The 13436-nt window shown below is 39.8% G+C and overlaps 1 protein-coding gene across 1 annotated transcript in view; it reads right to left on the bottom strand.

Annotated features, from left to right (window-relative positions):
* Window positions 1–13436, bottom strand: part of epas1b (endothelial PAS domain protein 1b) — a 61222-nt gene that overhangs the window by 15740 nt on the left and 32046 nt on the right. Inside the window, exons 3-6 of the mRNA XM_044372793.1 lie at window positions 9538–9725; window positions 7802–7889; window positions 5238–5356; window positions 4429–4631 (exon numbers count right to left, since the gene is read on the bottom strand). Of these exons, the coding sequence (XP_044228728.1) occupies window positions 4429–4631; window positions 5238–5356; window positions 7802–7889; window positions 9538–9725 (598 nt within the window). The remainder of the gene's footprint in view (window positions 1–4428; window positions 4632–5237; window positions 5357–7801; window positions 7890–9537; window positions 9726–13436) is intronic.

Genomic DNA, 13436 nt, shown 5'->3' with positions numbered 1-13436 from the left:
ATTCTCTCTGTGTCCTAACTCACTGTGTTTCTGGGAAAAGCTAATCTCTTTCCGTCACTCTCATCACGAGTTCACTTTGTTAATGAGGATTTTGTTGCTGGCTTTGAGTTACCTTGTTTTAAAAAAAAAAAAAAAAAAAAAAAAAAAATCTCATTTTTCTTTTCTTTTATTTCTCTCCAGCTCTCTTCTTTCAGTAGATTCCTCATAAACTGGTTCTGGGGGGTCAATTATAAGATTACAGCAAGAAAATCAGGTGCAGTTACATTAAGATACACTTTGCTTTAGTTCACACAAAACATTCTCGGTTTGGTTTGTTTGGGCGAGTTAAAAACAATCCAAAATGAACTCGGATGTAAGTCAAACTATTACAGCGAGGAGCATGAGTAGACCAGCCTCTTCTCAACAAACTGTGCTGTGAGAACATAATCCAAACCGACTACAGGAAATGACCCCCCGAACACAAGGTTTTATGGGTATAAGGAGACCAGAGAGGGTAAACTGGGACAAAGAATGCTGAAAGAGTTCGTCAAGTTTAACCTAAATTAAAGTGAGTGGAATGTGGTTTTATTTGGCTCGATGACCAAATCTATCCTGAATAAGTCAGCAGTTTGTGAGTTTATGTGACTCTGGAGCTTTGGTTGACTTTTTAAACTACATTTGATTTACTGTGAATTTCAACCTGTGATGCTGTTTGTTTTAGAGCTGCAACAATTAGTCGATTCATCTTTTAATCTAATTGTATTTTAGTCTTTTTTTTTTTTAAGCAAAAATTGTCAAACATTTGCTGGTTGCAGCTTCTCAAATCTGAAGTTTTTCTGGTTTTCTTTGTCATCTGTGATAGTAAACTGCTGATCATACAAAACAAGACAGTTTTATGACCCCACTTGGGCAATTTTTTATAGACAATTGATTAATCAAGAAAATATTTGGCAGATTAATCAATAATGAATACAGTTTGTTTTGTACATCTGCAAAACCTGACCAGGCTGCAGTAAAACAACACTGCCTGCCTGAGCCGTCTGGATTTTAAACTGTTGGTCATGCAAAACAAGACATTTTTATGACCCCACTTGGGCCATTTTTTTACTATTTCTATTCTATTTTATAGACAAAATGACTAATTGATTAATCAAGAAAATATTTGGCAGTAAAACAATAAGTTTTGCCACACTATGATGTTTGTTTTTTGAACATGATGACGGTGAGATCAAAATTTGCTTCATGTTCAAAAACGTTTATATTATTTTCTAAAGTAACTGTGAAATGCTTGTTGAATTACTGGAAACAAGTTAACCAACATTCAAACATAAAATCCTGGATTTATTTAAAAAATGGCAGATGCTAATCTTTTGGCCAAATTTTAACTGCGCAATTGTGCGTAATGTTAATATTATTTTCTAACTTGTAAATTGCCAAAAGCTCAATAAACGCATGAAAGTATTATGCAGCATAAAAAAAAAACGTCAGTTTCCACTCAATATTTCTGTATCTTAATTTTTCTACCTTCAATTTTAGATAAACATACAACATTAAATCAAGTTAAGATAAGGATATAACCCCCATACTCACTATCTATGATTGATTACATTTTAAGTTCTCTCAGCTGATCCAAATATGAATGAATCATCTAGAAACAGGGAGCGTTGATTGCACATTCCTCAGACCAGAATTCCCAGAATGTTTTTGTGAAAATGTGAAATGTGAAGATAAACTGTGAATTGTCAAGTCACAGCAGGATGAAGATGGACAATCTGTGAATGATGATGATGATGTTGTGTGGATTTATTGTGAGAGAGAGCGACTGAAAGAGAGAGAGAGAGAGAGAGAGAGAGAGAGAGATAGCTGTGCAGAGACTCTTGTCCTCCGGATTATGTAACGCTGACAGCTGCAGGCCTCGGACCGGGAGGGAAGGGAAGAGGAGGGCACAGAAAATGAAAAGAGAGGTGAAAAAAAAAAAAAAAAAGAGGTAATGCAAAAGAGATGCTCGGGGGGGGGGGGGGAGTAAATTAAGAAGACGGAGGGAAGAAGGAGTGGTTGTGAGGAAGGAGGGATAGATAAGATAAGGGAGAAAATGAGGAAAAGAGAAGAAACGAGAGGATGAAATGAGAGGAGAGTCGTAGTGAAAGAACATTTTTTTTCTTCAAGAGAAACAGAAATCATATCCAAGAATGGCTACACAGCTAAAATAGCTTCAAATCATTATAATAATGATGATGATGATTGCTGGCTCAAGACCTTCAATACACACTAACATCTACCAACCGAACGTCAGTCTTCTCTTTGTTTATCCACTTTCTCTTTTCCTTTCTAGTCTTTCACTCAAATGTGAAGATTTGCTTGTTTTAAAAGCCAGGAGTTCAAATCTGATCTACACAATAAAAATATTAGTCACCAAGCCAAGAATAGAAAGAAGGATTTGTGCCAGAACATCCCAAATATGCTCAAAATAATATAAGAATGAGGCTGATTATCATAAAGAAAGAATAACATTAATTACATTTCCCCCTTTTATCATTTCATGCAAATTAAATAAAAACAGTCTTATATCTTATATGTGCAGACTCTTCCAGCCCGTCTGCTCCCACACAGAGAAATCGAGATGGAATAACCGGCGTGTTTCCTTGTCACATCTGTACAGCGTGCAATAATAATTCTAAGAAAATTAAATAAACACAGTGTTTTCCCCTGTTGAGCTGCGGTGGAAGTATAGTAACACAAGGAGGGAGTTTGGCACTAAAAAGACTAACGTTGAAAGATATCGACTTGATTTAACTCTTTTGGACGGCTCGAAGCTTCATATTAGCTTCGGATAAACATTTAAATACATTTTTTTTTGCACAGAGGGAGGACTGTGGATTTTGGCCCCCCCCGTCATTTTTATTGTAAGTGCATGATGAAGGGATCTTCTAATGGTCGGTATGAAGTGACCATTAGAAGGGGTACCTGACTGTTTAAGAGGTTGAACCTTTTCTACCAAGTGTGAGGTCTTTCTGTCGTCTCTCCCTCCCCTACTCCACCTCTCGCGTCGCCAGAAATGAGCTAAAGCAACTTTCTGTCCCTACTCTAATGAGTCTAAGTCCCCGCTGAGCCATGAGGGCAACCCACCTACAATAAACTAATTTACGTAATTGGAAGAGAAGATTTGGGCGAGCTATTAAATTGCACCGAAAAAGGCGAGAAAGAAAAAAAAATGGGTCGTTGTTTGTGTGCGATGCAATACACAAAAAAGCTTTTCCTCCGAAAGAAACCTTTGTTCTGCATGAGCAGCTTGATAAGATTACAGGGCTGCGTTCATGCGCTTGTGTAACTCGAATCAGTGTGTGTGCTTGTGTGAGAGAGAGAGGGAGAGAGAGAGAGAGAGAGACTGTGTGTGTGTGTGTGTGTGTGTGTGTGTGCGTTCATCATCACCTCCTCGTGCCAGTGCGAGAGAAATATTTGGGTTCAAACGAACCAGTTCTTTGGGTTCAAGATGGCTGATACACAACGCACACACACACGCACACACGCACACACACACACACACACACACACACACACACACACACACGCACACGGCGGGTAACAGTTTGTGGCAGCGACATGACTGATGCGATGTCAGACAGAAGCTTAAGTGACAACTTTGAAATGCTGGAATGTGTTATTATTATATTATTAGTAGCGCGCGCGTGTGTGTGCGTGCGTGCGTGTGTGTGTGTGCGCGTGTGTGTGTGAGTAGGCTTCTCTGTGATCGGGAACACTTGGCACAGTCTAACAATGTCGTGACAGCGTCTTATTAAAGTATTAATGTTTCATCTCTGGCTTACATTTCCCACTGACGACCCTGCCAAGTTAAACTGATTCAGTCAACACACTGCAATCAGTCAAAAAGTCTCCTGTGTGTGTGTTTGTGTGTGTGTGTGTGTGTGTGTGTGTGTGTGTGTGTGTGTGTGTGTGTGTGTGTTATTCTTTAAGATTTGTGCTTTAACTGGCAGCAACCCACAAAGTGAAGATCTATTTAACTCTGTTGAGGTTCTTCTTTACAGACTCAATGAGTCATTTTCTTTCCATAAAACCATTTTTCAAGTAAGAAAAATGATTATTTTTTTGGTTTTAGCCTCTCGTATATGAGGGTTTCTTTGCTTGTAATCAATATAAATGACAATGACTGATGTAGTGATGAATATATAGAGAATTATCAGTGACTCTGCAGCTCTCCTCGGCTTTACGGAGCTTTATAGAGAGTTTCAGCTCGTTGTTTAGCTGTCTGGCTGCAATTTTACTGTTTGGTGCTCTCATAGCGTAGATTTCAGCCGCAGAAGGCAGCTGAAAGCTCTAAAAACCCACTGAACACTAGATGCTCACACACCTGGCAGCATGGACATGCATTGTGGGTCTGCCCACTGAGTCACCTCTGTGTGTGTGTGTGTGTGTGTGTATGTGTGTGTGTACCTCTCATCGCAGTAGGTGAACTTCATGTCCATGCTGTGTCTGCTCAGGAAGGTCTTGCTGTCCAGCGGCGTGTCGATGTTGGACGGGTGTGGGATGGGTTCGCACATCAGGACAGCGCAGGTGAGCGGGGGCTCTTTGAAGCCGCACAGCACTCGCGGAGGGCAGCTGTTGTACATCTTCAGGTGTCCGGTGCAGTGCAGCACCTGGAGGGAGGAAGAGGAGGAGGAGGAGAAACGTTACATACACACTGTGAGGTAATGTCGTTAGCTTTGTTAGCATCCGACATTGACTTAACTTAACTCAAGTAAACATGCACATAATTTGCATTTTGCGAATTCTTGCAAAGCTATATTTATTATAAAATATCTTCTTTTTGTCCAATATATTTTATTCTATGTGTGCAGTGCACTTTCAGTGTAAAAGCTCAGTTTTCACAATAAGATTCAAGTCTGGAAAACCGAAAAATTTCAAACACAAACTTATTTTTTCAGACTTTGCTTTAATCTTGCTTTATAATCGTGAATTACTGACAGATTTAACTCCTTTCAGCCTCTAAAAATCATTCAAATAAATCAGTCTGAGGAGGATAAATTACTCTTTGGCTTAATGTTCGCAATACCTGTGATGAGGGTCCACAAATTGCTTCATTGTTTCATTTTTAGCCAAAAAAAAGTTGGGAATCATCGATCTATTGCAAAGCCACATGGAGGTAATGTGCGTACGGGAATGTACTGCAGGTAGAACCGTACACGCGAGGTGTGGAGATGCAGCAGATGTGTTGGCTCGTACCCGCAGACGCCTTCTCTTACCTTCCAGCTGGCTGACTTGAGGTTGACGGTGCGTCCTCTGTTAGTCACCGTGCATTTCATCCTCATGAAGAAGTCTCGTTCGGTGCTCAGCTCTTTGCCCTTCTTACCAAAGCCACTACCTGGAAAAACACATACAGTCCCGCCCCCCGGGGGTGAAAATCAAATTCAGTGCTGTATAATAACCAGATGTTTTATCTTCTGTTGCCATGAGTTTCTCAGCTGAATCTTACTCCTGGCAGCAGTTTTACATTTATCTTCAACTTTGGATTTTTCTCTTCTGTTAAAATAGTTTCCATTAATAAAAATGTGCTAAACATCATCACATAATAGACTAGTCTCATTTAAAATCAAACTATATTAACTATAATATGAATTATAAACCATCTCTATGGAACTTTCAACTTCTTTTGTCAAAAAACACTGGATCCCAGTTACATAAATAGCTTCTTGTAGCTACAAATGTATTAAAATTTTTATTCTATTTTCTTTTTTTAGTCACAAAATGAACCACAGGAAAAAAAAAAAAAAAAAAAAAGTAAGTCCTCCCCCTTATCTGCTTGTCCCGTATGTAACTGGGAAAACGGTCAAGGTTTACACACACACACACACACACACACACACACACACACACACACACAGAGAGAGGACGTGAAATTGGGCCAAGCTGTTACATCACAAGGTCAGAGTTCAGCCTCTCCGGCGCTGCAGCCGCAGAGCGGAGTGGTGAAGTGTGTCTTTTTGTCAATCTCCGCGCTCACACAGTGTGTCTTTATCTTAACACTTAAACACAACTTTTTTTTTTTCTCCTCTAATCCTCACAATAGAAAAAAAAAACTTGTGTTTATTCATATGTGAGTGTGTGCTAAAGGGGGGAAGGGACTATACAGTATTGTTCCACTTGTGTGTTTTGTGGCCGCTGCTGATAAGAGTTATCAACCACAGTTTAGTGAGCGCAATTGTGTGTTTGCATGAGAGATTTTTTTTTTTCCTCATATAAACCTCGGTCGGTTACATGCTTTTTTATTCTCCAGTGTTACACTGTCGCAACAGTGTTTATTCTGAGAGTTAAAACCCTCGATGCTAAAAACTTACTCTCCAGTTCTCTGAGTTGTCTCTTGTATGTGAATGTCCACTACAGAAACTGTAACATACCATGTTCACTATCTCCACCAGATAATACCCAGTTCCTCCTCGTCCTCGTCCTCTTGCTCACAGCTCCTATCATCGCCTTTTTTCCTCGCCTCTGCACACCAGCTCTCCCACACACACACACACACACACACACACACACACATACACACACACTCTCCTCTACTGTATCTCTCTTTAGGTTCCTCTCTATATGCTCTCTGACCCTCTGTTCTCATGCCTGTTCTGGACACTTATGCATGAGATAGATAACATTATATAACACCCCGACTCTACATGTATGAGGCTTTGCCTTGTTTTCCTCGGAAAAAGCGGCAGGAAGGACTCAGGGTGACCAAGTAGCAACTACCACCGCTTGAGGCTGAAGCCAACGTGAGAGTAACTAAAAGGCTCCAATGCTGAGCAACCTTACTATCTTTATATAAAGTTTATGGTCCAGAGGTGGGATATGGTCAGAGATTCCAGCTGTGGCTCGGGAGGTAGAGCGGGTCGTCCACTAATCAGCGGGTCAGTGGTGTCGTAGTGTCATTGGGCAAGACGCTAAACCCAAAAAGTTACCCCCTCCGATGGTTGCTCCAGCATCCTGCCATTGGTGTGTATGAGTGTATGTGTGTGAATGGGTGAGTGAGGAGCAGAAACATTGTAAAGCGCTTTGGATGAAGCACTATACAAGCAGCCGTTTACCATTTATCATATTTACTTTTCCAACGAGCAGGTTTTCAAGTGGCCGAGAATTTCCAGCAGCCCTCTCGAGTTGACTGGAGATGACTATTAAACATAATCTTAGAGATTTTTTTATTTTTTATTCATTCCTTCTTCTTCTTTTCTTTTTTTTTGGTACATTTGTTTTCCTACATTCTCTCACTTGTATAACTTTGTTTTACTTTACTTTCTTTCTCACTCACTTGAAATTTTTCCCTGATAAAACCTTTGGCCCGATAATCTAAACATAACCATAAAAAGTGTAATAATGCTGCTGATATTCTATTGCAAGACTGGATACGATGTCACTGAACATTTCACTCATATGTTCAATATCAACATTTAGTTTTTTTTTTTCTTTCCAGATACATTAATTAACAATTTTTCCATTATAATGACAGAAAAACTGTTGCAATGAAGCGTATATGAACATATGTGATTCGTAGGAGATTTCTAGGAGGTTTATTGTCGACTTTGCACACAAGCTATCTAATGATCTAATGGGCAGACTTCCACGTGAGCAGCTGAGCACATTTATTCTTTTATGGTTATATTTTAATGACCTCATGACCATTGCTCTAGTTAAAGGACGGATTTACAGTAGGTTTGTTTATGGAAAATCATTGTAATGAGGTTATAAAAAAAAAAAAAAAGAAAAAAAAAAGAATAAAGATATACTGTATGTGAGTGTGTGGGTGAGAGCGGGTGCTCACCAGCTGTTTTCAGGCTGAGGTTTTCTCTGATCTCGTCGTGGTCACACGGATGAGTGAAGTCGAAGATGCTGTGACCTGTGAGCTCCACCTGGAAGATAAATATATATACCGTCATAAAGTATGAAATATAGAAAAGAACAAACGTAACATTTGTCGACGTCCGTCCTGTTACTGCCTGCATCAACACTCCTCCACACTCGTCTGCATCAGGTTCAACATGTTGTGTTTCTCATTTCTGCCAGCAGCAGCACTGGTTTGTTTGGGATAAACAGAGGAGAAACCGGGGAAGGAGTGTGAGCGAGCAAAATAAAACTGCTTCATCACAAAACAAATAAAGACTCATGAAGGCTGCAGCTGAAGAAAAGCGACAGAAATAAAGAAATAAAAGAATAAAAAGACAGAAACCTCGCTCTACAATTTAAAGTTTTTTCTTTCTTCTATGATTTGCTTTTCAAGTTGGTGCCAGTAAGTAGAAACTGCTGAGTGTGTGTGTGTGTGTGTGTGTGTGTGTGTGTGTGTGTGTAGAGTTGAACCCTCAGTGTCTGGACTGAACACACACTGCTGGCATGAGAGGTATTTCACACAAATACAACAGGCTCGTCTGACTGACAGTTTACATCCACGTCTCTGTGTCTCTGTCCGTGACTGACTGACTGACTGTCTGTCTGGGTTAATGTCTTCCCATCTGCCATCTGCTTTATTCGGGGGGGGGGGGGGGGGGGGGGGGGGGGGGGGGCAGCAGTTTTTTCATTTTTATACGGGTGGTTATTACACTATCTTATATGAATTCTTCACTTTTGTCACTTTAATAACCACTTAGTTACTGTACATGTATGTTATAATGTAACTATAATGTAACTATGTACATCATACCATTACTGTATTTTCTGTTATCCTATATTTATTATTGTATACCTATTATTATATTACATCAGTCCACTTTGTTACCTTGCTAAACAATAAGAGTCTTGCACATATAACTCATTATTGCACATTACTTATGTGCTGCAATGCTTATTAGCTTCTAACTCGTTGCATCTACTTATTATTTACTTTTTGTATCTGTGCATTTTTATATTTTTATTTCTGCTCATTCTAACTTTTTTTTTAGTCTACTGTATGTGATCTTATGCTGCTGTAACACCTAATTCCTCCCCGGGGATCAATTAAGTGTTATCTTATTTAATTTGTATAATAAGTGATACCTTTAATAACTAAATCTGCATGTCACAACTTTCATTTAAGTCTTTATTGTTGCAGTTATTATTTGATTTGGAGCAACGACAACCACTATAGAAACAGATGATATTAACCTTGAATGTTTTTACCAGGTGTCACGCTTCAGTTATGTTCATTACACCTTGTTTTGTGTTAAATAATATTTATTTAATCCTTGTTGTTTTATTCCTGTTAAGTAGTTTCAGTTTTCAGATTTTGTCGTTAAAGATTGAGTATTTTATCAGCAGATTCTGTAACATCATAATGATCATAACATATAGTATAAAGCCTTGTTGTCTGATGATCTTTCATCATGAAGATCAAACCAAAAATAAATGCTTTAATACTATATTTACAAATATTTCTCCTCCAGGATATGGTTTTGAGAAAAAAATCAATTTAAAACTACATCAGATGAGTTACTTATTAATCATGTTTATCTCTTTTTATTGGAAAGTGTCTGTGCAGCGTTGTTGTCTGTTTCATTCTATTCCTGGTGCTCTTTAATGGTCGTGTACCTGCGTGAGCCCCATGAATTTGTTGATGTTCTCGGACAGGAAGATCATGTCGCCGTCAGACGTTACCACGGTGATGAAGCCCTCCAGTGACTTCAGGTACAGACTGTCCATCTGTTCGTCCTCATCGCCGTCACTGCTGTTGCTGCTGTTGTTGCTGCTGCTGCTGCTGCTGCTGCTGCTGCTGCAGCCTGGACGGAGAGACAGAAAACAGAGGAGGGTTTTACTCAACAAATTGTTTCTCTCATTCTACAATATACTGATTATAAATGGATATCATTGTGTGCATGATAATATATGTGTGTGTGTGTGTGTGTGTGTTTCTGTATGTGTTGTTTTCCTTCTTGAAGCTTTGGCTCAGGGCCAAAACAAACTAGAGCAGCTTCTTCCTGCATCTGAGGCCACTCCCGGGCCCCGACCCTGACAAATTACACCCCAAACTATACAAGCATTCATAATAGCTGGCCACTTTGAGAGAATAACTTACATATTATGTTCAAATATGTACAGTGCAGTTTCCAAACATTTACACAGAGACTCCAGTGTGTCCACAATGTCTCGCTGAACGGCTAATTGATATAAAAAACACAGCTAGCGCCTAACTGGCCCCGGCTCAAGTGTGTGTGCATGTGTGCATGTGTGTGTGTGTGTGTGTGTGTGTGTGTGTGTGGACAGTGGCTTCACGCTGAACAAAGCCCAGTAGTCGATGGGGGTGGAGGGTGGGAAGTTTGCAATTCCTCCAGTGCTTCCCTGAGATAAGAGAGGCCAGTTCTCAAAGCTCCCGGCGAGGCCTGGGACTCGAGTTTGGAGCAGGGCCCAGATAGCGTTAACCCCCGGGGGAACCCAGAGCTTTCTCATGGGCCCTAGGGAGCTGGGGAGACTCTCGGGGCCCAGTCCAAAGACCAGCAAGCACCTTTGGCCTAAATACTTAGCAGTGATTACCAGTCATTTGGACCGAGTTGCACTTTTCTTCTCGGTGTTGTTTTTTTTTTGGTTGCGTAACAGCCCTCGTTTCAAAATAATAGGGTGCAGGAACTAATGTTTGATAGAGACGGCTGATTGTGTCCTTTCAATTTTTTGATATTTGTTGAGTCGTACCGGACAGAACGAAGTGACTGGACAGTTCGGGACAGTGTGTCACTTAGGTCAGTGATTCATGGTGGGATTTTTATTCTCTTCTTTATTTTGCGTTTTTTTCTCAGTTTGTCATGACATCTTTTCCTGTTTCTCTGTAACTGTTTCAAACAGAAAACATGAAGAGACAAAACGTCTTTTCGGTGCCGTCAGAGGAAACCCTGTTAACGTCATCTACTCTCTGATCTCGGGGGCTCAAATTTCATGTTTTTCTATTTCATTTTGAATTTCATGATAAAAAGGACAAAAGATAAAATAAAGGAGGATTTCAGTTTCACTAAATAATCTGTGAGCTACTAAATCTAAAGCAGGGAAATACGTGTAACATTAAAGGGTAAGTTCACAATTTTTCAAGTGTGTCTGGAAACAACAGTCAGGTGCCCATATCCTGTTCATACTGACTATTAGAAGATCCTTTCCGAAAGCGTTTACAATGTAAGTGATGGGGGACAAAACAAAAAAAAAGGTTATCTGACACTTATATGAGGGTTCAGATGTGTGTTGGTCATATCAAGTGGATATCTTCCACAGTTACAGTCTTCTTAGTAAAAAATAAACAAACTGTCTTGACAGCGATCAGCTACACTGGAAGTACAGTAACAAAAAGAGGGACTTTAAAAAACTTTTATTATGAAGGGATCTTCTATTATTTGATTACAGAAGGAAAAAAACATGCGTCATCGTCCATCTGTGCACCTGACTGTTGTCATTTTTTTTTTTTCCAAGTGTGAACCTATCCTTTAAATCGGACATAATCTAAATGTATTGTTTCACTTTTGAGCAAGGCTTCCTTCAATATCAAGTCTTATGCTGAGCAGGGCTAAACATATCACGTTCACTTATCTCTTTGGAGACACAAATGATTTTGATCTAACTCTGGACACTAAGACAACAAATAAGCGCATTTCAACGCGGGTCTGACATGCTACTTTATCCTCGCTCTAGAATAATTTACTGAGTATGCTGATGTTTCAGAATGTTTTTGTTTATTTGTTTGTTTGTTTTTTTCTTTATCCAAGTTGAGTCAAATTGGAATGAATCAGTGAGAAATACAGTTCTTGAGTACCTCCCAATCAGTACATCAGTGTTCTTCTGACCCCGGCTGAGCTTCTTTTACATAACAGAGGTGTTGCACATGTGCTCCCGAGTGCATACAGTATGTTTGTGTATGTGTGTGTGTGTGTGTGTGTGTCTGTGTGTGCGCACATGCCAGCATGTTTGGCGCCAAGGCAGTCGGGTGTTATGGCTAGCAGGAGTGATGCCAGCACCAGCCGGACGATGGGCAGAGCTCCTTGCTTCCTCCCCAATCTCTCCTTCCATCACGGAGCAATCAGACCGGCCTGATAACGCTCAATCTGCTGCTGCATCTCACGGATCTCCCTGTCCTCTCCTCCCCTCTCATCCACTGCTTTCCTACCCTCATTACCTTTACTCCTCCTCCTCCTCCTCCTCCTCATGTTTTCTTCTTTCCACCCCTCTCCCCTCTTTCTTAGACTCAGTGACCTCTTCCCTTCTCCTCCTTCTCAAATCTGTCTTCTCTACCTTCATCCCTCCTCCTTTTTTTTTTCTCCTTCTTTCCCCTCGTAACCTCCTTCGCCTGCGAGTTGTGAATTTCCCAGGAATCTAGACCCTTTTAGTTGTTGAATTTAAAGGTTCAGTTCACCCAAATGACACTCTTCACATTGAGGTTTTTACGCACCATTGCACAACGCTCGACACACTCGGATGGCTCCCTCTTGATTCACTGGTACTTATTTATTTTTAAATGCATTTGTTGGAACTGTCCTTATGGTTTACAACACTTTTTTTTTTTTGGTTCCTCACACTTGAAATTACTCACTAACACGCTCTGTTGTCCCCTTTGTATCTAAGGAAGTTGGTAAAGATGCTTTTATGTTTCGGGTCTTCTTCTGATTGGAGTAAATCATCATCATCAAGAAAAATTGCATCACTGTTACTACATAGATTGATCATTTTTCTTACGATTGTATCGAGCCTACAGTTGCAACTCTTCTCTGCTTTGTTTTCATTGTTGTGTTGTCGTGTCATGTATTATTGTGTCCTGTTTTGCAAGTATTTGTTCGGGGGCCCCTTTTAAAAACAAGATGATTCATCTCAAAAGGTTTTCTCCTGATGGAAGCATCTGGGACTTTGTTTCGGGAAAGTTGCTCTTGAGTTTTTCATTCTTTTTTTCTTCAGCGCTTCGAGGGGCCACAACAAGATTTGATCCATCTCCGACGCGTTGGGGTGGAGGCACATGTTTCAGAGGCAGATATCTAGAAATCTAGGAACATGAAACTGAAACTAGATACTACTACTGGACGACTAGATACTACTGTGAGTAAGCAAGAAAATATGTTGCTTTTTTTATGGTAAGTTTTTTTTTGTAATTAGGGGTTATTGACTCTCTGGAGTCTGTCTATTCACTGGTGAATACACTGAGCGTGTTTTATTTAAAGTGACATAACTTTATTTGTACATCATGTGGAGACTAGCTGAGACAACCAGCTGAGAGCTGATGTGATAGTATCTCATTTGTGTCAAAAAACATTTTTAAACTGAATTATTAATATTTTCAGTGATTTACACGCATCTTCAATGAAAAGGTAAAAATCACTTTGCATTCTATTTCTTTTTCTGCTTTATTGGTGTGTATAAGTAGTGAAATTATATATTTTTTTACAATCTTATGGTTTTCTATAATAATATTTTGATGCTCATCATTAAAGATGTGCACATTTTTATTGGTGCCTGTGTAATTTTTCTTG

The sequence above is a fragment of the Thunnus albacares genome, chromosome 14 (assembly GCF_914725855.1).
Source record: "Thunnus albacares chromosome 14, fThuAlb1.1, whole genome shotgun sequence".
Lineage (NCBI taxonomy): Eukaryota > Metazoa > Chordata > Actinopteri > Scombriformes > Scombridae > Thunnus > Thunnus albacares.
Note: the sequence above shows the minus strand (reverse complement) of the source record. Positions and strands in the feature narration are given on the sequence as shown.